This window comes from Erpetoichthys calabaricus, chromosome 12, assembly GCF_900747795.2.
Source record: "Erpetoichthys calabaricus chromosome 12, fErpCal1.3, whole genome shotgun sequence".
NCBI classification, from domain to species: Eukaryota; Metazoa; Chordata; class Cladistia; order Polypteriformes; family Polypteridae; genus Erpetoichthys; species Erpetoichthys calabaricus.
This window is the reverse complement of record NC_041405.2, coordinates 161,818,780-161,841,473: the sequence shown is the minus strand read 5'-3', so window position 1 is coordinate 161,841,473 and position 22,694 is coordinate 161,818,780. Positions and strand designations below refer to the sequence as shown.

General features: G+C 42.3%; 1 protein-coding gene across 1 annotated transcript in view; it reads right to left on the bottom strand.

Moving 5' to 3' along the window:
• Positions 1-4,920: 4,920 nt before the first annotated feature.
• The window catches only part of tmem259 (transmembrane protein 259), an 80,146-nt gene continuing 62,372 nt past the window's right edge, over positions 4,921-22,694 (bottom strand). The window contains exons 11-12 of the mRNA XM_028816655.2: positions 16,000-16,099; positions 4,921-7,740 (exon numbers count right to left, since the gene is read on the bottom strand). Of these exons, the coding sequence (XP_028672488.2) occupies positions 6,952-7,740; positions 16,000-16,099 (889 nt within the window). The 3' untranslated portion in view covers positions 4,921-6,951. The remainder of the gene's footprint in view (positions 7,741-15,999; positions 16,100-22,694) is intronic.

Below are 22,694 nucleotides of genomic sequence, written 5' to 3'. Positions count from 1 at the left end.
AGTAGGCTGCTGGGACTAGTCGTGAGGATTACAAAGTGGTTGTGGAGTTCTAGGTGGAATGGAGAAGCTTCCAGATAACTTAATATAATGGATTACGCTTACCGGATGTTCCCTGACTCTAGACAAAGGAAAAAAAAAAAAAAAAACTACCAGCATTGGATGGAGTTCAGAAGGTCCACAAGGAACGGGTGAGATCATCCTAATTTGTACTGAAAACGGAGACTATTCCCTTGGTCAGTGGAAAAGCAGAAAATAAGAGTCATTTAGCTCGAGTTTATTTAAACCTTGTACTTCTGTATCCTTAGATATGTATGTTCCAGTGTTTGTACTTATTGATGCATTCATTGTAGAATTCTAAATAGATTTTGGTTGCTTCACACCATAAATTAAAGGAGTATAGTTTTTTGAACATTCTAGAATTCAACCTTTGGTGTGTTAGTAACTCAACTTGGGGATAGTTGATTGTTACAAACTACCATTGGAGTGGATCAAAGAACAGCCAGAATGGCAAAGAGTCAGTCAAGGATCGGCTCCAGGAAGATCAAAGAAGGTCTAAAGTTACCTGTGAGTACCTGAGTTACAATTAGAAGACACCTGTGTGAAGCCAAGCTAACGGCAAGAAGCTTCTGCAAAGCCCCATTGCTGAAACAAAGAGGTGACAAGTGGCCAAAGAACACACTGACTGGCCTAAAGAGAAACAGACTGATGAAAATCAAAATTGTTCTTTTTGGGTCCAGTTTCTCAGATGACCCCCAAACACTGAATTCAAGCTGGAAGACAGTGAAGTACCCATCATGACATGGGGATGTTTCTCATACTATGGTGTCAGGCCATTTTTATCGCATACCAGGGATCATGGACATGGCCGGATTAAGGTGGGTGCTATTGATGCTGCAGCATTAGGCCCAGAAGAAAACAGATGAGACTTTTCCGGAAGCTGAACAGTTTCCCTTTGCTATATTAACCTCAAAATAATTCTTAGAATGAAATTTGAAATCCGACTTTCAGACACCTAGACACAGCGTTACTTATTATACGGTTACTATTGTTCTTTGTGCTGTGACGTAACTATAACGTCGCTGTGTTTATTGTTAACCGAAAATTTCAAGTTAATGCTATCAATTTTACGTTAAAACAGTTTACTTAGTAATTTAGCTGTGTTTTTTGCAATATCTTGGGGATTCTTGCCACTTTATTATTGTTCGGTAAGTGCCACGTAGTAAGTGTTTCACCTTGAAAGTTAGTTGTACAGTAAAAATTGATGGCTATTTAAATGGTTATCTGTAAAGGTAAAACTAAAAAGCCGGCCCACGGGCCCGGCCTGGATGTTTCGAGTTTTTAAAATCCTCAACAGGATTCTGGTCTATTATGAAATTTAAATCGTGGACAGATTTTTACCCTCAAGAGCCTGAACTGAGTCACTTTGACCTAATGTGTCGGCAAATTCATTTTTTCTTACTCTGTTTCATAAGAGAATTGTGCAACTTTGTGTATTTCATTGTTAGGTTTTCTGCATTAAATGCACTTTTCAGACAATTGCTATTGAATGTTGATGTTACATAGTTTGATGTTAATCTCAAGTTGTTACGATACTACGTCATTATTATTCATGTTCAATAAAGGCTGGCTGGTTGCGTCGCAAGTGATTAAGGCTCCTTGGTCGGTCTGAGTGCGCATGTATGGTGAGTGTCGAATGCACCAATGCCGAGAAAAAATAGGCCTTTTTTGAGCTGCAGCATCAGGCTCAATTTTGTCTTAATCAGGCCCTGATCATGGATCAGTTAGAAGAGATCATGCTGTCTTATGGCAAAGAGGAAATGCCCTTAAATTAGGGGCTTCAACAAGACAAGGACCGCAAACACAGCAGTAAACGAGCAACAGACCAACAAGATTGACGTTATGGGGTGGCCATCCCAATCCCCGGCCCTTAATCCAATAGATAACTTGTGGGGTGACATCACAAGTATTGTTTCTGAGGCAAAAATCAAGAAATGCCGAAGAATTGTGGAATGGAGTCCAGTCATCCTGGGCTGGCATAAGAAGTCAGTCAACTCCATGCAACACAGACGGGCAGCAGGTCTCAGTAACAGAGGCTACACAACGAAATATTAGCTCAGTGATTCAAAGGAAAGCAAAATAATGAAACATTTGTCAGTCTGTACAGTGAATGTTTGAGTTTGTAAAGAAGAATGCTGACACTGATATTTTTTGAACAGCCTAATATTCCTTTTTCTTCACTTTCTGTAAAAGACTAACACAAATTTGAAAGATTTTTCTTCAGGTTTTGATTTGGAATAGAATGGCCAGTGTTCCCAAGGAATTTGTGTGTATGGAAATAAAAAGCTATGATAAGGATTTTGAGCTCGATTCACTTTTTTTTTTTTTTTTCTTTTTTTAAACACAGAGAAGTGATGGCACGTTTTTGGTCAATGTCAGTTTTCTCTTCATTTCTTGTCCACACCACTATATTTTCACTTAAAAGCGTGGGTTGTGCCTTTTGTGCGCGCTACCCTCAGAGTTTTTAACCCCCGTAAATGGAGACTTTGTGTAAACGCCCCCCAGAGCCACGTATTTCTGAAAACACCAACTCACACAGTGTGAATGGGGTGAAAATGATAGAGTCTTGAAAATGGAAGACTCCAGTTGCACTCAGATTGGTTCTTCCTTATTATGGGTTGCTGCCCCAATTGGCTGCAGCACATTACAACATCCCATTCCCTGATTGGCCACCCTTCACAAAAGAAATCCGTATTCCAACAGAGCAGGCATAAAGGAGTATGACATTTTTAAGTTATATAATCTTAACAAATTATTACATAAGAAGTTGTGGTAATCTATACTAATAAAAGGCAAAGCCCTCACTGACTCACTCATCACTAATTCTCCAACTTCTCGTGTAGGTAGAAGGCTGAAATTTGGCAGGCTCATTCCTTACAGCTTACTTACAAAAGTTAAGCAGTTTTCATTTTGAAATTCTACGCATAACGGTCATAGCTGAATCCTAATTACGTACATATATACGTCCATAGCCTGCAGCTCGGTCTCTGTGTGAGGCGGGGTTGCGTCCTGCGTCCCCCGGCCTCCCACTTAGTTTGCTGCCCGGCTATTTCACATGTTTGGAGAACTGCCAATGCCTCTTAAACATCTTAGGTTCACAGGTGATGATTTGAGTAATGGACACTTTGATGTTTATGAATGTTTCAACTCTCAAAAGCTGGATGCGAAGTTATCGATTAAAATGGTTGTATGCTTACAACGCTTGACAGATGCCGAATGTCACTTCAACACAAGTCCTGCAAATACTAACGTAATTGAAACAAACCATGAAACTCAAACCGATTATGACAGCAGCAATCCAAGCTGTGAGAAAACAGGAAAAAGGAGGCGTGTCAGACGTCGTGGTACATTTTCTGATGCAGCTAGACGGAAACAACTTTGTGACGCTGCCGCCAAATACTCGCAGGCAAATCCACAAGTTAATAGAGCTTCTGTTTCTAGATACGATCCCAATAATAAAAAGCGGCTCATACGAAAACAACAGGTTTGGCTCAAAAAAGCCGATTGTGGATTTGTGTACAGCCACCGAAACTTTGTAACGGCACGAGACTTCAGGTCATGTGTCTGCAAAAGAACCTAATTGACGCAACTATTTCTACTGGCAGTTGTGGTAATGAATTAAATAAAACAAAGGGCTGAACTAAAGGGTTAACTAAACTCAGCAGCTTAAAGGCTTCTGCCTCATCTTAGACCAGACAACAAAGTAATCATGAAGTAAAGGAGTAATGAACAACCCCTTAAGAAGCGAGGCTGAGCTCGTGTGGAGGTCTAAAGGCCCCGACTGTGAAGCAGAAAACCCTGCAGGATACTCCCATTAACAAAGCGATGTTTAGAAGAATCAACATGAATACGGAGTTACTGGCGCCTGTAGTCGACTGGCTAAGATGGCAGCACTCTGCATATTAACAGTCAGATGACGTGATGTATGAGATAAGGTAAGGGTAATAGTCAAGAATAAAAAAAGAGAATGAATTGTTTTACTGATTGCTCACTCCATGGACCGAGACATTTCAAACCAACTATGGAAAAAAAAGTTTTCAGCAAATTGAGAAAATGCGGTCGCCCCTATAATTAAAAATCTCCAGATTTCATTTTCCCCGAGCTTCACGTACACAATATTTTATAACACCACCTGCCATTTGAGCCACGTGATTGTAATCCGACATTTTCATTGGCAGGTGGTCTTTCCTCATTTTTGTCTTGCAGTATGTGAAATATGGTGTACATGCAAGCTTCTTCAATCGTGCTATGGCTGGAATGAAGACGTATTTGGCCATCACCACTACCTTATAACATCAGGAAAGACCACGTAAGTCCAAAAACTAAAAAAATTCAATTTTGAAAACAATGGCAGGTTTTTCCATTGCACGTGACATTTGTGAAGATCAATGTGCAAATAAAGAACCGTTCTGACTCAGACTTCTTTGAAAATCAAGGAAACTTTTCTCCAGGGTTGCTTGTGTTTTGCATTTTGAGTGCAAACGGCAAATAACTTACAGATCGTTACAATTCTGAGATGAATCCGGTGGCCAGCGGCGTAACCATCACTTCAAGGCGGACATTTTCTCTTCTCATTTCTGCTGACATGTGAACGTCCAGGATAATGGAACGGCTACGTCATACGCATTTTCAGTCATGTGGTCAGACATACGATATGAAGAGGCCGGTACAGACTGTGTCAGTTTAAAAAAGGCATTTTTAAATCAAAGTATGGTAGAGTCGACACAGCCTTAGACAAACAGGTTTTACAAAATGAAAACTTGAAAGGCAACCGCCATTTTGGGATGTAAACTCGTACCTCACTGACAGATCCAAAGGGAGAGACAGAGAAGAAACCACAGCGACACGTCAATCCAGACTTCGTTTAGGTCTTCATTTCAAGCCTTTAATTGAAGCAGACATTGTTTTAGACAGAAGCACCGAAGTGAAAGGGTGGGCAAAGCAAAAAACAAAAAAACAAAACAAAAGAGACACAGGAACAACTCGTAGAAGTATAAAACTTTGCGTATTATGTTACAGAGAAGATCAACTTAAGTGTAACTGGAAACAAGATGCATGTCTCCCTGCATCAGGGCTTAAAAACACTTCACAACACCTGCTGCTAAGTTCTAGAACTGTCTCCCTGATGAACTAAGACCCCACATAGTGACACGTCCTAATATTGCACTCATCTCAGTAGAGTTGAAGGTACCTGCTGCATAGCAAACTCCCCTCAGAGGGTAAAAACAACAACAACAACAAGGAAACTGGCGATCTGAAGGACTGTACGGTGAAGGGCGACATCAACACGAAGGGGAAAAGGAGAGGCTGGCTGTCCTCCTGCAAACACACAGGTTTTGGCTGGGGGGGACACTGAGCTCTGGGCCATTGCTCCCACCACCTTCCTTCACATCAACCACCAGATCAAGGTGATCCTTCCTACCCTCGCACGCCCAACACGAACCCCCCAATAATAATATTTTGGTAGCGACTACAGCGTAGTTTGCACAGTTGACTTTAAGAATGAACTTCTTGTTAATGCAACACAGTTAGGGCGCCAAGGAAGGTGCCACTTCTCTAAGGTCTACACAGACAGGTTAAGCTCAAAGACCCCCAGTTAAGACACTGGCCAAACGAAACTGGTTTCATAATGAAAATGATGATGGTGTGCAGAATGGAACAAGCTGGGGGGTGTATGAGGCCCCTCCAAAAGTGCAGAAACAAAACGAAACATTGAAAGACTTAGGAGAAGACGTTATGTGCGGCCTCTCCCCAAGGCCGCATTGAGACTCGGGGCCACAAAAAGACGTCAAAGTCACGTTTTAACTACGGTGACAACACCCTGTGAGCGTGTGGCATCTCTCAAGCACTGCCGTCCGTCTACTGAGACTCCCCATCTTCACCAAGAGGCTCAACTCGGCCAAATGCAAAACAATGAGACAAATACGTGCGCCAAGTGTTGAAACGCAGTCTGAGTCGGTCGTCAGCCTCCCAGCAGAGCACAACATGCAGCTTACAAACAACTGCAATTAAACACAAAGGTGTGCGAAATAAACATCAAGCACCTGCTTACGGGGTGGAGGCGACATGAGGAAACGGCTGCTGGCTTACCGGTCGCACAAGGCCTTAACTAGAGACGAACAAGCAGAAAAGAAAAACACGCAGAATGTGTCAGGCTCTTGAGATCAACCAACATGGCAGGCGAGATCACAAGAAGCTGCTTAACAACCAGCCATTAGTAATAAAACAAAAACAGCTTGGATTTCAGAGGATGTCTGCCCGTGTGAAAAACGAGATCGACCTGCCGCATCCTCACTCGGCTCACAATGCCCGATGGCCAAACCCTACACATTTTTTTTTTTTTTTTTTTTACTGCAGTTAATCATTTTATTTATTTACTGAAGTGTAGGAAAGGGAAATGGCCTGACTTGTCTTTTTGGAACAAGAAAAGGAAACGCCTGCATCCATTTTAGTTTTCCTGTCTGGGGTGGCCGTTTGACGCAAGATTGATCGGTTAAGTCTGATTTTATTTAATTCTGAAAAAAAATGGACCTGTGAGTGAAGGAAAAATAATAATAATAATAATAAATCACATAGATTGGAATCACGATGTGGTATTCCACAGTCGGAGACATCTTCCGCTATTTGTTTTTTCTACATTAGTGCACTCTTGTTACCTTTCACACAGCCCAAATATCCAACTGTCACCCACTTGAGGAACAGACATAATTTGCTTTAAAAGAATTAAAAGTTCTCTTTCACTCTGGCTCTCTCGTCTCCCTAATAAATGGACAGGAAGAGAAGGCGTAGGTCAGTCCTCCTTCTACCACCCTCTTCCTCCCGCGCTCCGCGTTCTCCCTCTCTCAAGAAAAGCTAGTGTCTCAGGTGTCCATCCGTTCAGAGCTCTGCAAAGGCTCATGATGGACTGGGATGCTGCTGGTCAGGCAGGGCGCCGGTGGCTGCGTCTCTAAGGATCCAGTCTGGGGCCCGTTGTTCGAGTGCCACAGGGTGCGGGCTTCTATCGGTGCACCCGGGCAGTACTGGCACAGTCTGAGACATGGCTTTTCCACAGTCTCCATCGCCCCCCGTTAGTTCCCGAGGGGATTCTGTTGGACACTGTGCAGCCTCGGAAAGAGGATGCGTGAGCTGTGAGGTGCTGAGGGACGGCAAGTCCACCGCCTCGGCTTCCTGTGCAGTAAGCAATGGGCTGGACTGTCCAGCCCGGCTGTCATCGTCTGCTGTGGGGCCACCTACTGCCGAGTCCTCACTGTGCACCAGCTGGTGTATCACCACACTCATGCTAGACATAGTATTAGGAGGGCCACCCATACTGGTCACAGCCGCCTCTGGATTAGGCTCAAGTACAGCTCCCTCTAGCTGTGGCGCGAACAGGGCCTCAGTGATGATGGCAGCAGTCTCAGCCCTCCAATCCAAGTCACTGTCTTGGGCAGAGTTGCCAGCCGCTCCTCCGGTGCCTGGACTGACTAAACCATTAAGGTGTGGTGGGATCTCTCTTAGAGGACGTGGCTGGCCATTCGAAGGCCCCCCGGTGCTGCTGTTGGTAGTGTTGTTATTCAGGTTATCCTGAAGGCTTGTCTGGTTGCCCTGTCCGGCCTGTTGGCTCTGAAGCAACATCTCCTGAATACGAATCTGCTGCAGTATGGCAGGAAGTTCATAGTGGTGGAAGAAGTAAATCATCGAATGCTGCAGAAGAAAAGGAAGACAAAGACAGTCGGTAAAAAGGGCAAAGACACTTGACAGTGGGACCGCCACATCAAAACAACTGACAAGAGTACATTCATTCATAATGAACAACAAAGCAACCTCAGCATTATTGAGCAACAAGGGATTCAACGGCTGGTACTCGCGTCAGCCTGACGTCACTGCCAAGGTACTTGTACTCGGCTTTTTACAAAGCACCAAACTTAAAAGTTATCGTTGTAATCAAAAACTAGAACAAAAAAAAGAAAGGCTACACAAAATAGATGTTTTTAACTCTGCTTTAAAAATGATATCTTCAAGGTGGTGGCCATCATTAGCGATACACTCTTCAAGATGATTTCTAAACGCTCGCATGACTCGTTCGGCCAGTTCAAGGTGATTTCGTGGCAAATTGCATCCTTGAGGGCTTCAGGGTTTTGAGGTCGGTGTGTAGACACTTTTAACTTGAGAAAGCCCCACAAGAAGAACTCTCACGGAGCGAGATCAGGCAAACGTGAAGGCCACCCGACATTGCTGTGCAGGGAGATCAGCTTCCCCAGAAACATTTCCCGCAAAACTTGCATGGATCTCCGTGCAGGCTGTGTGAGCTCCACCCTGTTGACACCAGGCATCCACCACATCCATGACTTCCAGTTCTCTAGCATTTCAGTGTCTAAAGTGATTAAAGGACAGAAGTCCACGTGACCTTCATCATTAAGTTCTTCCTTGAGAACCCTGAATACAATGAGGGCTGATCATTTATGTTGGTTAGAATGCCTAGAGGGGGCTGGCCAGGTAGTCTCGTGGCCTGGACAACCTGCAGATTTTTTTTTTTTTTTTCTCCAGCCGTCTGGAGCTTTTTGTTTTTTTGTCTGTTCTCCATGGCCATCGGACCTTACTTTTATTCTATGTTAATTAGTGTTCCCTTATTTTAATTCTGATTTATTTTTGTCTTTTTTCTCTCTCTTCATCATGTAAAGCAGGGGTGTCGAACTCCAGGCCGGGAGGGCCGCAGTGGCTGCAGGTTTTCATTCTAACCCTTTTCGTAATAAGTGACCAGTTTTCACTGCTAATTAACTTATTTTCTTGAGCCCTGTTTTTAAGGATTCAGTCCCCTGAATTGATTCTTTTCTTCATTAAATGACAGTCAAACAGAAATGAGAGGTGAAATGAGCTGACAGATGACCAGTTAAACTGGGGATTCAAACTCCAACCAGTTTCTTAATGAGAAGCTCATTCTTGCTGTTAATTAAACCCGTCATTTAATTCCACGGCTTGTTGCTGCTTTCATTCTGCCACAGCAGACATTTCCAAAACTGTTGATTTTCTGTTTTACTGAGACCTTCACCTTTCTTTATTTCCACATATTGTGCGATGGGCACAGGTTAGCTGGTCATGCGGTGGTTTGTTTGTGTCTCATTATTGTTTGGCTGCTAATAAAAGGAAAAAGGAACAAATAAAGGAGTCTTAGTCATGTCAATTAAAACAATGGCAAAAGAAGTTAATTAGCAGCAAAAACTCATCAGTAATTGAGGAGATGGTTAGAATGAAAACCTGCATCCACTGTGGCCCTCCAGGACCAGAGTTTGACACCCCTGATGTAAAGCACTTTGAGCTGCATTATTTGTATGAAAATGTGCTCTAGAAATAAATGATGCTGTTGTTGTTGTTGCTCCCCCCTCCTCAAAAAAGTAAGGGCCTACAATGCCAAATTCTGCAACGGAACACCAAACTGTAACACGTGTGCTCACTGTGCAGGAGTTGCTGATGAAGTTCACGAGGGTTGGTTTCAGCACGATAGCGAAAGTTTGGCTTATTTACGCAACCATACATATGGAAATGTGCCTGGTCGCTGCACATGACAATGGCATCTCGAGGAAGGGTTTGCAGAATGTTGGCGCAAAACTCTCTACGGCTCTCCCAGTCTCTCCCAGTGAGCTCCTGCACTACACCCATGTATGGATGGAAATGAAGGTCCTCGTGCAAAATCAAAGACGTGTTGGAAATGCCGAAGACAAAAGTGCGCTGAACCTCTAGGAGACTGCAAAATGGATGCCCTTACAGCTTGGATGTTTTCAGGCGTTCATACAGTCCGAGGACAGCCTGGAGATTTTCTGTTCAATGTTGTACCCGTCTGTCTAAATTTAGCCACCCACTGAAGAACTGTTTTCTGATTTGGGACGTCACCGTGAGGAGGAATGCTGAAGTGCGTTCGGAAGGCGTGTTGCGTAGTGATGATGGGTTTGTTGTTTTTGAAGAACGCTTCAACAGTGAAAGCACAGTGCGCACCGGACCAGGGCATGTGGCCTGCCGACTGAAACCTACAAGGGATCTCCTAACAAAAAGGACCACCATCCACTCGGCTGCCTCTACCTCACGCAATGAACTTGAGAAATGGGGCACTTCACTTTGGCTCACCTTGTATTTTGGGCACAACTGTATTTGTTTTTGTATGAATAAAAAAAATTAAACTCTCCCTCCTATCACTTATGATACTCAATCGAATCGTCTCGGGTAATTGACACAGAAGTATAGGAGAAGAACTTAACTACGACAGCAGTTAATCCTGACGGTGACCAGGCAGGGGAGAATAAACATACAAAGGGTAGACATGGGATTTGGGGCATTTAGTTCAGGTCAATATAATAATAGTCTGAATGGGAAAATGTGGTCACCCAAGGACCCTACCACAACAAAACACAGGGTCACCAGGTAGTCCTACTCTACAAAATATAGGATTTACTTTTGTTTTTAAACAAAGACTCCTGGTGCTGGACTGGTGGATTTGGTACTCCTTAAGCCCTTTAGTGTCATCCCTGAGATAACTTGTCCACTGCTAGTTACACACACACACACACAACAGAGTTTCCCCATCGCTGGTTGAACAGCAGTGAGTGATGGCGGAGGCAGACACTGGGCCACTCCGACCTGTAAAAACAAAGTCTGTACACACAAGAATGTCGACAAATGAGAGGAGATTGTTCCGTCAGTTGCATAATTTGGTTATCTGTAATTAAGACGTCTCAATCTCTCATCCAGATACTTTCGAAAAAAGTGTTCTAGACTCCCATTTCAGCTCAATGATTCCATAGTGTGCTTGAGGTTCCCACAAACCTTTTGTGAAGAAGGGTTTGCTGACTCCCACCTTCCACATATTTGCCTTCACAGCTGAACTGAATGGACTCTTTGGAATCAGTTTCCATGACACCTTTGGTTACTTTTGATGACCAAGATGAGGTTTCCCTGCAGCCTTTTCTACATGGAATTAAACACTTCAATTCCCTTAGCCTGTCCTTCAGTCCCAGGATACACTTGGCTGCTCATCTCTTCACAACTTCTAGTGCTGCCATGTCTTCTTAGTGGTGAATAAAACTGCACATGGTACTCCAGATGTGGCCTCACTAATGCTACCAACACTCTGAACATTCTTCCCTGTGTGTAGCATTTTGAACTTGTCTGCACCATCATTACCAGGCTGACTGACTGGTGTAACACTACATTTGATTATTATTATTATTATTTTTTAACTTATGATTTAATTAAATGTGACTTTCAGATCAAACAGTGCTTTCCATATACTTACAACAAACACTGGAGATACTGTAAGTGACTTAATGATTTATGTTCCAGATCTTTAGACATTGGGCCACAATGACTGCACCTGGTCAGAGTATCATGATATGATATGATAAATTATATACAGTGGTGCCTTGGTTTGCGAGCATAATTCATTCCAGAAATGTGCTTGTAATCCAAAGCACATGTATATCAAAGCGAATTTGCCCATAAGAAATAATGAAAACTCAGATAAATAGTTTCACAACCCACAAATATTTATATAGAAATGGTTAATACAAAATCTTCACTCTAACGGAATCCCTGCTATCTGTCGGCTCACTGGAATCTTTTTCTGTTTTTGCGACTTTAACAAGGAACCCATCCAATGACAATTGCTTTTGCCTGATGAGTCACTACACTTGGACACAAAATTAAAAAAAATGCTTTACGCACTGTAAGGGTTTCTAAACTCTTTTGGGATTCCCCCTCAACGGGACGACACGCGGAAGAGCGTCCCGAAGCAACTGCAGGCTCCCAGCGCTGTAGCAGTTCGCCGTAAAAGTGAATCAGAAAAGATCACAATCATGCTATTAGTGCCTGCCATCAATGGGTGATGCGAAGAACATTAGAAATGCAGGGCACAGGATTACTTGGACACTAACCTCCCTGATTGCTGTGTCTGTGTGTAGTAGAGCGGTAGATCCCGCTACAATAAATAACCGTGCTGTTCCAGTTTCACTCTGAATAAAACTGGTTTTGCTATAGTACTGAGACTCAGCCTCGTGTTTTTGGGGTGCACGTCACAGCACACACACACGTGGTCACCATGCTATAGTAAATAGTATACGCTCATACGGATGTTGACTCTATGAGTGAGGCATGCCGACTGAGACTGAGCATGGGAGACGATTACCCACAATCCCAATGTAATGCTTGGCAGACAAACCGTAGATGTACTACTCGTATTTCAAGACCTCACTCGTTTGTCAAGTTAAAATTTATTAAAAATATTAGCTCATCTTGCAAAACACTCACAGACCAAGTTACTTGCAATCCAAGGCTTCACTGTATTTAAAACCAACAATAATACTTCTGAAAACAGTTGTTGCTCAGACACATTTATGACCCTACTAGATCAAACAAGAACTTCTGCATGCAGTTGTTTGGCCCCAAAGTGACTGGCCAGCTGGACGTGGCGGGCTGAAGTCTTTGCGTCAATCTGCTTGTCACTGATTTCACAAGGCTGCTTTGTCATAATCCTGCACAGACTTGTCAGAGGCATTGTTTTAGTTTTGTATGAGCTCCAATGTCAAAGACAGGTACATTTTACTGCTGAAGGCCTGTGCGTGGGAGCTGGGGCGTCCTCTACACTGTATCTTCAACCTGAGCCTGGAATGGGGACAGTCTCGAGGCTTTAGAAAACATCTTGCATCACCCCAGTCCCAACGGTATCATGTCCTAGTAAGCTGAATGACTTCAGACCTGTTGCCCTGATGTCACATGTGATGAAGACCATGGAGCGGCTGCTGCTTCACCACCTGAGGCCACAGGTCCGCCATGCCCTCGACCCTCTGCAGTTCGCATACTTTGTTAAGTGGTGCGACTCAAACCACCTACAACTGAACACCAGGAAAACCAAGGGGCTGGTGGTGGATTTTAGGAGGACCAGGCCCCTCATGGACCCCGTGATCATCAGAGGTTAACTGTGTGCAGACCTATAAATACCTGAGAGTGCAGCTGGATGATAAACTGGACTGGACTGCCAATACTGATGCTCTGTGTAAGAAAGGACAGAGCCGGTTATACTTCCTTAGAAGGCTGGCGTCCTTCAACATCAGCAATAAGATGCTGCAGATGTTCTATCAGATGGTTGTGGCGAGTGCCCTCTTCTACGCGGTGGTGTGCTGGGGAAGCAGCATAAAGAAGAGGGACGCCTCACACCTGGACAAACTGGTGAGGAAGGCAGGCTCTATTGTAGGCATGGAGCTGGACAGTTTGACATCCGTGGCAGAGCGACGGGCGCTGAGCAGACTTCTGTCAATCATGAAGAATCCACTGCATCCACTGAACAGGATCATCTCCAGACAGAGGAGCAGCTTCAGTGACAGACTGCTGTCACCGTCCTGCTCCACTGACAGACTGAGGAGATCGTTCCTCCCCCACACCATGCGACTCTTCAATTCCACCCGGGGGGGGGGGGGGGGGTAAACGTTAACATTATACAAAGTTATTGACTGTTATACCTGCATTGTTATCACTCTTTAATTTAATATTGTTATTATCAGTATGCTGCTGCTGGAGTATGGGAATTTCCCCTTGGGATTAATTAAGTATCTATCTATCTATCTTTTAGGAATAACAGAACCCTTTCCCCCTGCAGGAGGGGAGCATGGGTTAGGATGGGGGGGCAAGTTGTTCCCAACCAGGGGAGTTGGCCCTGCACTTACAACATCCCTTTGGACAGGGAGGCACATCAAGGATGCTGGACTAGTAGGCTAACAAAGAAACTCACTCGCTCCCTCAGCCTTCTCTCTTTTCCCTTTCAAGGAGTGGCCAACTCTTTCTGTATCTCAGCTGCTCCATCCATGGGCCACGCCAGACCACATCGTACAGGAAACCTACTAACATATTAAGACAGAGAACCATCTAGTAGCCTATTATCCAAGTTGTATTAAAATTATTTTGCCAACAGTCATTTGTACGCTACTTACATTTGGGGCTTATTATCTACAATGGATGAATAAATGTGTCACTTTCTCTCTTGCCTGCTCCAGTGCTCTTGAGGTGACACATTTAAAAGAAAGCAGGAAGTACTTCAGTATAAGAGCAGTCAATCTTGAGTGTGGTAAGAGTTTGGGATTTGGGGCATTCTGCTATGGTCTACATTGGTGTTTCTTAATCTGTGTTCTGGGGAACCCTTAGGTTCTGCAAAACCTTATTGGCACTTCCATGAGCCATCGGTCATAATGCCTATCAGCTGTAGCTCCTGGGAAAATTAGAGGCAATCAAATAATATCCTGAATTTGACACAATATTGATTTGAGCTCATCTAAACCAGAAGACAGATGTCCTGCTGTCTGTCAAGACAGTTACTAAACATCTCTGTTGTTTGACGCATAAGTCACCATGCAGGAGCTATGCGCATTAACTAATATTGCCTGTGGTTAATTCATTAGTCACATTTCAATACTGTTTTCCTGAAAGTCGGAACCCAAGAGAAGGGTCTGCTGTGGATTCTGGATCCATTTAATTGCAATGAGTAAGTAAAGATTGATTTGTCAGCAAGTGAAGAATATACGTTGGATGATTTTTTCTCAGATGTGGTTAATAAATGTGAAGACTAGTTTACTTCTTAAAAGGTTAAAAAAAAAAATCATAATAAATGAGGACTTTTAAGTCATTGAGCATGTAAAATCCTAACTCCAGTTTATTTCTGCATGCTTATGTGACAGGAGATTTTCTACTGTTGCCGCAACAAAAACAAATACAGTCGACCCTTGATATACGACCGGCCTGACATGTGAACAACTTGATTTACGACCAAAATTTTTGCTTTGATTTACGACCAACATCTTGTGTTAAGACCCAAATGCGGTCATGTGTATCCGCTTGTGCGATTGTAAACAAACAGCCGAGAGCGTTTGTAAGCGTCAGTCGGAGCCCAGATACGCGTGTTTGTGGACGTAATTTCGGTCAGTGCAGTGATTTATATAATTTATTTCGATAATTGCTAAGGAAGGAAGTGAAGGTAATGAAGGTAAAGAAAGCGATCACAATCGAAACGAAGAAGGAAATTGTGTGGAAATATGAGAATGGCGTTCGCGTGACCGATCTCGCTAATATGTACAGCATGTCGAAATCCACCATCTCGACAATTTTACAAAGAAAAGATTTGTATAAGGAAACTCCTTCCAAACAATAACCACCTTCCATTTCATTCTCCTCCTCCTTCCTTCCTGCAAGCCAAAGATGTCAACTTAAATGGTGAGTACAGTATGAAATTGTTGTTTCTGGTAGGCTAGGCACTTTTTATAACTTTTTGGTTAGTACATTAGAAAAATCATTGGTGTTTTTGGTAAATTATGCACATTATACAACCCTTTTCTATTAAAAAAAAAAGTTAAGTAAGTGTTGCTTTGGGTGGTTCGGAACACATTAAGGGCATTTCCATTATTTATTATGGGAAAAATAGTCTTTACTTACAACCAACTTGAGTTACAACCAGCCCTCGCGAACGAATTGAGTTCGTAAGTCAAGGGTCCACTGTAATCATAAAACAGGCCAAGGACAAACTTTACACCATATATTGATAACCTGTGTCATACAATGGTAGTACTCGATTTTCATTCACATTTCATTCCTTAACCTTATATAAATATTATATATTAATAAATATTTTTTGATTACAAAATGTATGTTAAAAAAAAATCCCTTTTTTTTATTAATATTTTCATAGGGGTTTTATTAACAAAGCTTTTGATTAGGGCGCCACAGTCTCAAAAAGTTTAAGAATCACAAGTCTACATAACAAACAGTCTAAAAGCGAAAGTCTATCACCTTAGGACCCTATAAAGACAAAACACTGGGTCACCAGGAAGGCCTACTGTACTTAGGGCTGAAAAACCAAAAGTAACTCTACAAAAAATATGAATCAAATGTTTTAAGACAGGCTGATGACTGGAGAAAACAACAAAATGTGCTCACCTGTATGAATAACCAGGAAGTGACGAGCGCCAAACTGCTGTACTGTCCATTGAATCGATAATGGTACGCGTAAAAAGCAAAATGATACAAATAGAAGAACCTGAAAGACAAAATAAAGGAGTGAGAGATTAATCACAAATACGTGCTGGAATACAGACAGCATTTCAGCTTTTGTTTTTTTTCCCCCCAAGTTACAAGAAAGGAAGGCTGCTTTTGTTTTAAAGATCAGTTATAGAAGTGAAAAAATATAATGGATTATGTGCAACAGAGCTGCATTTAAGGAAAACTCCAACCATATTTTATTTATATATATTCATATATAACATACATACTGTACATACATACATACAGTCATTTTTTAATATATTGCTTTCTCCCATGCAATTTGTAGTGATGACAGAGAAATGTTTTTAATCTCCTATTTCCATGGAGAGTGAAGATAAAATAGTTTATATAATACAAGCCAATGGCGACCAATGCTGTGCAAAGGCAAATGACATTAAAAAAAAATTTGGTGGAGAGAGGAACAAAAATCTCATATTACTTGTGTCACATAATCTACATGTTAGTTGCCCAATCGGTTGCTCACAACACACAAAACACCTGCATTTGTTTCTTAAGATATGTTAAATAAATACTTTTAGAAAAATCAACACACATCACAAACAGTAAATGCATTCACATAATACTAAGCTTGTGAAATGAAGACAGGACTCTTGGCCAATAAATGAGGGCGGGGAAGCACATGTTGGCTAATGAATTCTGGGGGGTATGGATCTTGGCCAATGGGGGAGGATTAACTCAAAAGCTCTCGGTATTACGTGCATGTGCTTCTTGTTTGTGATGTGTGCCAATTTTTCCCCGAAGTATCTGCTTAACACTTTAACAAAAAAATTGCACGTTTTGCATGTTACAAGTATACAGCTGGATAACTGACATGTGGATTATGTGACATGAATAAGACAAGAGTCCACCTACCCCATGGTCATTTTTCATATCATTTGCCATTGTACTAACATTGGTCACAAGTGGCTTGTATTCTATCAAATGTTTCTATCTTTATTCTACATAAAAACCGGAGATTAACAATTTTGGTAACATTTTCCCTTAGGTACTGCAAAAATGCATCTATTACTTATTACTCTTATGTAACAAGACCTTAACAAAGGCTTCTTTGGGTCTTCTGACAACTTACAAAACATCAGTAGATGGGTTAATCATCTCTGTGCTGTGTGGCACACTGTCATGATGTAAAATGACTTGATAATATGAAGGATTCACAGGCTTATACTAAATATGGAAGTTTTGGTAGTCGGTCACATTGCACAGATGAATAAACACTTCACTGATGATTTCTAAGTAATATGAAGACCCAAAGAAATGTCTTAAGGTCTTGTTAGATAATAGACGAGTAGTAAATGCATGTTTTCAGAACCTACATTCTTGGTCGTCCCTACAGAACACATTTTAAAATGATCTTTTTTTTTTGGAGTATTCCTTTAATTAAGATTAAATGCTAAAAGGGTAAAGTGAAAAGTAGCAATTTTGATATAGATAAAACACTGACAAGCAAACAGGCTCGTAAAATGACAGATTTGGCGTCTGTCTCATTTATAAAACAGCAACATAACATCAATTTGATGAACATTTCCAAGTGTAGTGGTTAGGCAATGATGACGACGTCTGTCCATCTTTCTGAAGTAGTGACAGACGTGCTGGCATTGGGGTCAGTGCTCTGGGTTCAAACTCCACACCTGCTCAGTGTCTTTGGAGAATAGCCATATATTCCAAGTGATGTTTTAATTTATGAACTTCAAATCAAAATTAATGCAAACTTATTATATTTTATATATATATATATATTTTATATATATATATATATATATATATATATATATATATATATATATATATATATATATATATATATATATATGGTTGAAATAGTTTACTGTCAAATAAATGCAAAGAGTACACGACACGTGTTTTGCCCTCATTCTGGGCTCATCAGGTGTACACACTCCACTGCACTCCCTCTCGGGAATCGAACCTCGGACGTCAGCGTCAGAGGCATCGCCCCTAACGTTGCGCCACGGCATGTGGTTCGTTTATTTGACAGCATGTAGATCGGGGTAATTACATTCACGGCATTCGAAGTCTGTGTCACAATCTGATTGTATGGGTGGTTACCTACCAGGTAACGCTTGTGGTTGGCCAGCGATCTGCTAACGTCCGCCACGGTGCCCTCAGTTTGTGAAGAGCAGATCACCTGATTGAGCCCAGAATGAGGGCGAAACACGTGTCGTGTACTCTTTGCATTTATTTGACAGTAAACTATTTCAACCATTCTATGATCTGCTCTTCACAAACTGAGGGCACCGTGGCGGACGTTAGCAGATTGCTGGCCAACCACAAGCGTTACCTGGTAGGTAACCACCCATACAATCAGATTGTGACACAGACTTCGAATGCCGTGAAAATATATATATATATATATATATATATATGTATACATATACATAAAAGTCAATGTATGTGTGTATGTATGTATGTTCCAGCATCACTTCTGAAGCAATTTTCATGAAACGTGCTACATGTTTTTCATTAGTTGACTAAAAACACTGTAGCGTGAAAACAACCCTTACCCACCCCCTTCTGGGTAGGGTGGGAAGTGATCTTACAGTCTTGTATGCCATGTTATCATTCAGTTGATGCTCGGAACGACCACCAGAGGGCGAACTGGAGGTGACTGCCAGCATTCTTTATGTTTGAGCGCCACCACTGCCCACCTGTTGCTTTTGAAATTAAGTCGAGTTGGCCGGTTCAGAGTGTCAACTGGATGATAACATACATACAAGACTGCAAGACAAGCACATTAGTGAGTGTTCATTGTTTGTTATTTTTATTTTTAAAGTTGCGTTTTTTAATTTTTTTTAATTAAATTGTTCTCAAACAATTAAAAAAAACAAACTTTTTTTTCCAACCGGGCAATGCTGGCTATTTCAGCTAGTTAGAATGAATGGTTAGAACAAAGAGTTATTTTGTTAAAGTGAGACCTTTTAATTTATCATTTTAGTTTTTGCACTTTCCAGCTGAGACTCAACAATCCATTACATTTTTTTTAAAGCAAAGTTTAAACTCTTACTGTCAGCATTCTCAATAATGTTGACATGAGATTCATCCGTTTGATTACAGAGTGAACTGTGGAGAGGGGGCCTAATCCGTCAGTAATAAATAATAAATGAACCGTTCTGTCAGAGATAAAGAAAAAAAAAGTGAGTTCAATTTCCACGCATTATCTGCAAAGCTCAGGAACTTAACAACTTAGCAGTGACCGGACAGAATGTGTCGTCTTTTATAATAGCAGGTAATTTGGATCAGGGATAGCAGTGTCGAAACATCATTAAAAAAATCCCAGAAGAGGCCGCTTTCCTTCAGAGTCGGATCACTCTGTGACAGCTAATTTTTGACAGTACTCAGGAGTAGCTCAGCATTACAGAAGGGCCGGGGTCTTACAGCCAGCACGGAATTCCACACCGGCTTGCTCATATTATAGTCACACAAAGGCAGTGGCAAGAAGCCAGCAGGATGTGAGATTATCTGCCAGGCTTTTTGTTAAAAATTTGCAAAGCTGCCTGACGTGGACATCAGCAAACACGGAGTTGCCATTTCAAGTTATAGCTGAACGCAATTCACAACATCAGCTACTTAAGTCCACATCTTGGTAATGCAGCTTTCAAAACGTCATAAGTTATGATTGATCATTCAGCCGCTCCAGATTAATGAATACAAATGACTTTCAGTCACATTATTAGACTTTTTACTGCAGACTAGGGGTCCTGGAGGTTCACAGCAGCTGCAGGTTTTTGCTTTAAACACATTTTGAATTAGAACCCATTTATTTACTTCCACAGCAATATATTTATTTTTTGGTTTAGTTTGAGTTAATTTACTTGTTACAATTAGCAAGGAGGAAATAAGGACAAGTATGAAGAGAATGAAGAATGGGAAGGCTGTTGGTCCAGATGACATGCCTGTGGAAGCACGGAGGTGTTTAGGAGAGACGGCAGTGGAGTTTAAATGGAATCTTGGAAAGTGAGGATGACTGAGGAGTGGAGAAGAAGTGTACTGTTGCCCAATTTTTAAGAATAAGGGGGATGTGCAGGACTGCAGTAACTACAGGGGGATAAAATTGATGAGCCACAGCATGAAGTTATAGGAAAGAGTGGTGGAAGCTCAGTTAAGAAGTGAGGTGATGATTAGTGAGCAGCAGGATGGTGTCATGTCAGGAAAGAGCACCACAGATGCGATGTTTGCTCTGAGGATGTTGATGGAGAGGTTTAGAGAAGGCCAGAAGGAGTTGCATTGCGTCTTTGTGGACCTGAGAAAGCAAATGACAGGGTGACTGAGAGGAGCTGTGGTACTGTATGAGGAAGTCGGGAGTGGCAGAGAAGTATGTAAGAGTTGTACAGGATACAGTGCAACCGGAAAGTATTCACAGCACATTACTTTTTCCACATTTTGTTATGTTACAGCCTTATTCCAAAATGGATTAATTTTTTTCCTCAGAATTCTACACACAACACCCCATAATGACAACGTGAAAAAAGTTTACTTGAGGTTTTTGCAAATTTATTAAAAATAAAAAAATGGAGAAAGCACATGTACATAAGTATTCACAGCCTTTGCCACAAAGCTCAAAATTGAGCTCAGGTGCATCCTATTTCCCCTGATCATCCTTGAGATGTTTCTGCAGCTTCACTGGAGTCCACCTTTGGTAAATTCAGTTGACTGGACATGACTTGGAAAGGCACACACCTGTCTATAGAAGGTCCCACAGTTGACAGTTCATGTCAGAGCACAAACCAAGCATGAAGTCAAAAGAATTGTCTGTAGACCTCCGAGACAGGATTGTCTCGAGGCACAAATCTGGGGAAGGTTACAGAAAAATTTCTGCTGCTTTGAAGGTCCCAATGAGCACAGTGGCCTCCATCATCCGTAAGTGGAAGAAGTTCGAAACCACCAGGACTCTTCCTAGAGCTGGCCGGCCATCTAAAGAGTGATCGGGGGAGAAGGGCCTTAGTCAGGGAGGTGACCAAGAACCCGATGGTCACTCTGTCAGAGCTCCAGAGGTCCTCTGTGGAGAGAGGAGAACCTTCCAGATGGACAACCATCTCTGCAGCAATCCACCAATCAGGCCGGTATGGTAGAGTGGCCAGACGGAAGCCACTCCTTAGTAAAAGGCACATGGCAGCCCACCTGGAGTTTGCCAAAAGGCACCTGAAGGACTCTCAGACCATGAGAAAATTCTCTGGTCTGATGAGACAAAGATTGAACTCTTTGGTGTGAATGGCAGGCGTCACGTTTGGAGGAAACCTAGCACCATCCCTACAGTGAAGCATTGTGGTGGCAGCATCATGCTGTGGGGATGTTTTTCAGCGGCAGGGACTGGGACACTAGTCAGGATAAAGGGAAAGATGACTGCAGCAATGTACAGAGACATCCTGGATGAAAACCTGCTCCACAGCGCTCTTGACCTCAGACTGGGGCGACGGTTCATCTTTCAGCAGGACAACGACCCTAAGCACACAGCCAAGATATCAAAGGAGTTGCTTCAGGACAACTCTGTGAATGTCCTTGAGTGGCCCAGCCAGAGCCCAGACTTGAATCCGATTGAACATCTCTGGAGAGATCTTAAAATGGCTGTGCACCGACGCTTCCCATCTGACCTGATGGAGCTTGAGAGGTGCTGCAAAAAGGAATGGGCCAAACTGGCCAAGGATAGGTGTGCCAAGCTTGTGGCATCATATTCAAAAAGACTTGAGGCTGGAATTGCTGCCAAAGGTGCATCGACAAAGTATTGAGCAAAGGCTGTGAATACTTATGGACATGGGATTTCTCAGTTTTTTTATTTTTAATAAATTTGCAAAAACCTCAAATAAACTTTTTTCATGTTGTCATTATGATGGGGTGTTGTGCGTAGAATTCTGAGGAAAAAAATGAATTTAATCCATTTTGGAATAAGGCTGTAACATAACAAAATGTGGCAAAAGTGATGCGCTGTGAATACTTTCCGGATGCACTGTATGTGCGAGGGAAGTGTGACTGTGGTGAGGTCTGTGGTGGGAGTGACGGAGGTGGGATTACATCAGGGATCGGCTCTGAGCCCTTTCTTATTTGCAATGGTGATGGACAGGTTGACAGACGAAATTAGACAGGAGTCCCCGCGGACTGTGATGTTTGCTGATGACGTTATGATCTGTAGGATGAGGAGACCCTGGAGAGGTGGAGATCTGCTCTAGAGAGGAGAAGAATGAAGGTCAGTAGGACCACCAAGACAGAATACATGTGTATGAATAAAAGGGATGTCAGTTCAATGGTGAGGATGCAGGGAGTAGAGTTGGTGAAGGTGGAGGAGTTTAAATACTTGGGATCAAAAGTACAGAGTAACAGGGATTGTAGAAGAGAAGTGAAGAAGAGAGTGCAGGCAGGGTGGAATGGGTGGAGAAGAGTGTCAGGAGTGATTGGTGACAGACGGGTGTCAGCAAGAATGAAAGGGATGGTCTATAGGACGGTAGTGAGACCAGCTATGTTATATGGGTTGGAGACGGTGGCACAGGTGACAGAGCTGGTGGTGGCAGAGTTAAAGATACTAAGATTTGCATTGGGTGTGATGAGGATGGACAGGATTAGAA